Source organism: Seriola lalandi, unplaced genomic scaffold, assembly GCF_002814215.2.
Source record: "Seriola lalandi dorsalis isolate HSWRI2012SDOR001 ecotype SW California unplaced genomic scaffold, Sedor1 jcf7180002001338, whole genome shotgun sequence".
In the NCBI taxonomy this organism is placed as follows: Eukaryota; Metazoa; Chordata; class Actinopteri; order Carangiformes; family Carangidae; genus Seriola; species Seriola lalandi.
Genome location: NW_019471997.1, coordinates 1,705 through 4,478, shown reverse-complemented (window position 1 = coordinate 4,478; position 2,774 = coordinate 1,705). Strand labels below are relative to the sequence as shown.

Sequence of the window (2,774 nt, the reverse complement as noted above, 5' to 3'; positions counted from 1 at the left end):
AAAAAAAAAAAAAAACTATTGTAAAACTAACCTAAATCACTGTTTTTCAGTGAAGGAAAAGAGACATTAGCACATTGAAAAGACCATAGAAAAAACAGGACTCTTAAATATGTCATATCAAATGTTATAATATATCATATGCTAATAACTAGCACATGCTACAGCTGCTACAAAAGAATACTTATTTGCTTTCTTTCTGAGAGTTAGACGTTTATTCACACTTTTCATGTCGTGCGCTAACTGCAGAGCTGGAGCCAGGCGACAATTAGCTTAGCTTAGCAAGAAGAGTGGAAACCAAACAAACCTGGCTCTGTCCAAATTTCAAAAAACCCACCTACCAGCACATCTAAAGATCACTGATTAACATACACAAACAGACAATTTGTGGTTTTAGAGGGAGTTCAGAATGTGCTAGCTGTTTCCCCTTATTCCCGTCTTTAAGCCAAGCTAAGCTAATCATCTCCCAGCTGCAGTTCGTAAAAGGTATTACAGACATGAGAGTGGTATGTGTCAAACATTTACCCCAGTATCCCTGAGCATATAGAAAGTTTCCTTATATTTGGAGTCCTGAAGAGGTCAACAAGATTGTACTTCTTATCTTCAGTTTCAGTTTCTGCAGACTCCAGTAATGTCTGTGAGAAAGCAGGATAAAAAGCACACAAACACAGTCAAGATGTTCATTTAAAACAGATCCTTTTTCTTAATATGAGGTTGTCAACTAACCAAAATGAAAACATTGCTGAAATATACCCTAGGTGTGATGGTGGCCATACATGCTGATCTGTTGTTCATCTCGGCACATTGCAGGATGTAATGATGAGCAGCATCTGCCCTCCCACGAGCCATGAGCCACCTTGCAGACTCTGGAAGCCACCTGCAGTGACAAACATGTTGAGTTAGGTGTTTCATCAGCTTCTAGTAGGATTCAGCTTTTCATGCTGCAAAATGTGAAACATGAAATTTTGATACCTCCAAGCAATGAGGGACAGTATCAGGGGTGAGGTCACTGCCACAATGAGCATCCTCCACTCATTTACACAGTATGCAATTCCAACCAGAATCAAGTTCCCAAGTGTCCAATCCAGACTTATGATTACACCAGAGAAAGTCCTGTGTTCAATGCTGAACCACTCGATGCCTGCAGAAACGTCAGCACAGAAAATGTCAAATCAAGAAACACTTCAGTGGAAATAAATTTCAGCACTAGCCTACTTACTTAGAACCATGGAGATGATACTTATTCCAGCGAGTGACATCCCTGTGAAAAATCTCAGGATGGCAAACATTACATCCGATGTGGAGAAAGTGCTTAGCACCGCAAACATCAGGGATGATAAATAAGAAACCAGCAGAAGTGGCCGTCGCCCAAACCTGAAGGATAATAATTCACATGTTAGGAAATATTTTGCACACAAGTGATCAAATTGTTTCTCATCCCATTCTGTTATCTCAATTAATTTCTTTATGTTTCTTTTTGTTATTTAATTGTGTTGGACCTGCTATAATGAAGATTTTAACAAGTCCTGCCTGTGACATGCATAATGTTTTTCAGATTTTTTACATTCTGCTGTTCATGTTGTAATTTTTACTATAAACTTTACTATTAAATACCTATATACAGTAATATTCCCAGTTTGATAAGAGCTGGCACACTACCGTATGTATGCACTGTTGCAACAACCATTTTCTCTGAACTTTTTAATCTTATCTAACATTTGTTACAGTGAGTGAGGGATGTTTTGGACATTATGGATATACATACATACATTTCATTGACAATCTTACCTGTCACTGAGAAACCCAAATAAAGGGGCTCCAAACATAACACCAATGAAGAAAACAGTGGCTGTTGCCTTGTTCAGCCCTTTTCTGCTGCACACAAGATCCCACTTCAGAGAAAACATTCAAAATATTACAATATGTATTCTTTTTACATAAAACATTCACAAGTTCTAAACCACATTTCTTACTTTTGCATGTATTATATTCACTGTACGTAAAAAAAATTCTACCATAAAAGATGAGCAACCCTTAGAAAAATGTCTTTTACTTTAATGAAATATGACCTTTTTTTTTTTTTTTAACAAATTACAAATGCTTAAAGTCTTTAAGGAACACATCATATTTATTGAATGACACTTACCTCTGTTGCCAAAGTAGATTTAAAAGTGCTGTTGTCATACACCCATCCATTCGGACACTGAACAGTAAATATATTCTCACTACTGTTCTTTGTTGACCCTGACAGATTTTGATATTGGAGCTGTTGAAACATCTGACAGGAGCTCAGAGTCCCATCCTGCTCGGCTGGGATACTCATACTCAGTTTCTGTTCTAGAGTTAAATTCCTGAAGATTCCTCCATCATCCAGAGTGCTGATGTTGCAGCGGTGAGCGGGAACAGCTGCAATGAAATTATTCAGTAGGAAGTGACATGGCAGAGTAATTCGAGAGAGCATCTGAATCAAGATTAGCTTGATTTGGAATTTTCCAAATCCATTAACCTCTGAAAGGATGTTGTCAAATTTCATTTTGCTGTGCCCGTAGAGTCAGACAGGGAGCTATATGTTGGAACGGTGATGTAAGATAAAGTGATAGATACTAAACAGGACACATTTACCAGCCCCATGTTAATCATTACAGTTGCTTATGAGTCCCAGAATGGTGCAAGTACTGTCACAATGGGCTCTACTGTAAATGCTGTTAATCAAGAGCCAAAGACCATCTGCATTTTTCATTCAAATTGGCAAAAGTGAGGTGTAAAATGAAAAAATG

At 37.7% G+C, this 2,774-nt stretch overlaps 1 protein-coding gene across 1 annotated transcript; it reads right to left on the bottom strand.

Moving 5' to 3' along the window:
* Window positions 1-98: 98 nt before the first annotated feature.
* Window positions 99-2,547, bottom strand: LOC111664090 (solute carrier family 22 member 7-like). The gene is made up of 6 exons (XM_023418558.2): window positions 2,144-2,547; window positions 1,786-1,889; window positions 1,217-1,371; window positions 970-1,138; window positions 751-874; window positions 99-632 (listed from the first exon to the last, which is right to left on the bottom strand). The coding sequence occupies exons 1-6, from the start codon at window positions 2,528-2,530 to the stop codon at window positions 519-521; spliced, it is 1,053 nt and encodes a 350-aa protein (XP_023274326.1). The 5' UTR covers window positions 2,531-2,547; the 3' UTR covers window positions 99-518.
* Window positions 2,548-2,774: the final 227 nt, after the last annotated feature.

Excerpts from the sequence above, each read along its gene's own strand:
- LOC111664090 (XM_023418558.2), bottom strand. The coding sequence starts at position 2,530 with ATGAAATTTGACAACATCCTTTCAGAGGTTAATGGATTTGGAAAATTC. Across the intron at positions 1,890-2,143 it reads AATCTACTTTGGCAACAGAG|TGGGATCTTGTGTGCAGCAG; the intron begins GTAAGTGTCATT and ends TTTTCTCTGAAG. Across the intron at positions 1,372-1,785 it reads TTTGGGTTTCTCAGTGACAG|GTTTGGGCGACGGCCACTTC; the intron begins GTAAGATTGTCA and ends ATTATCCTTCAG.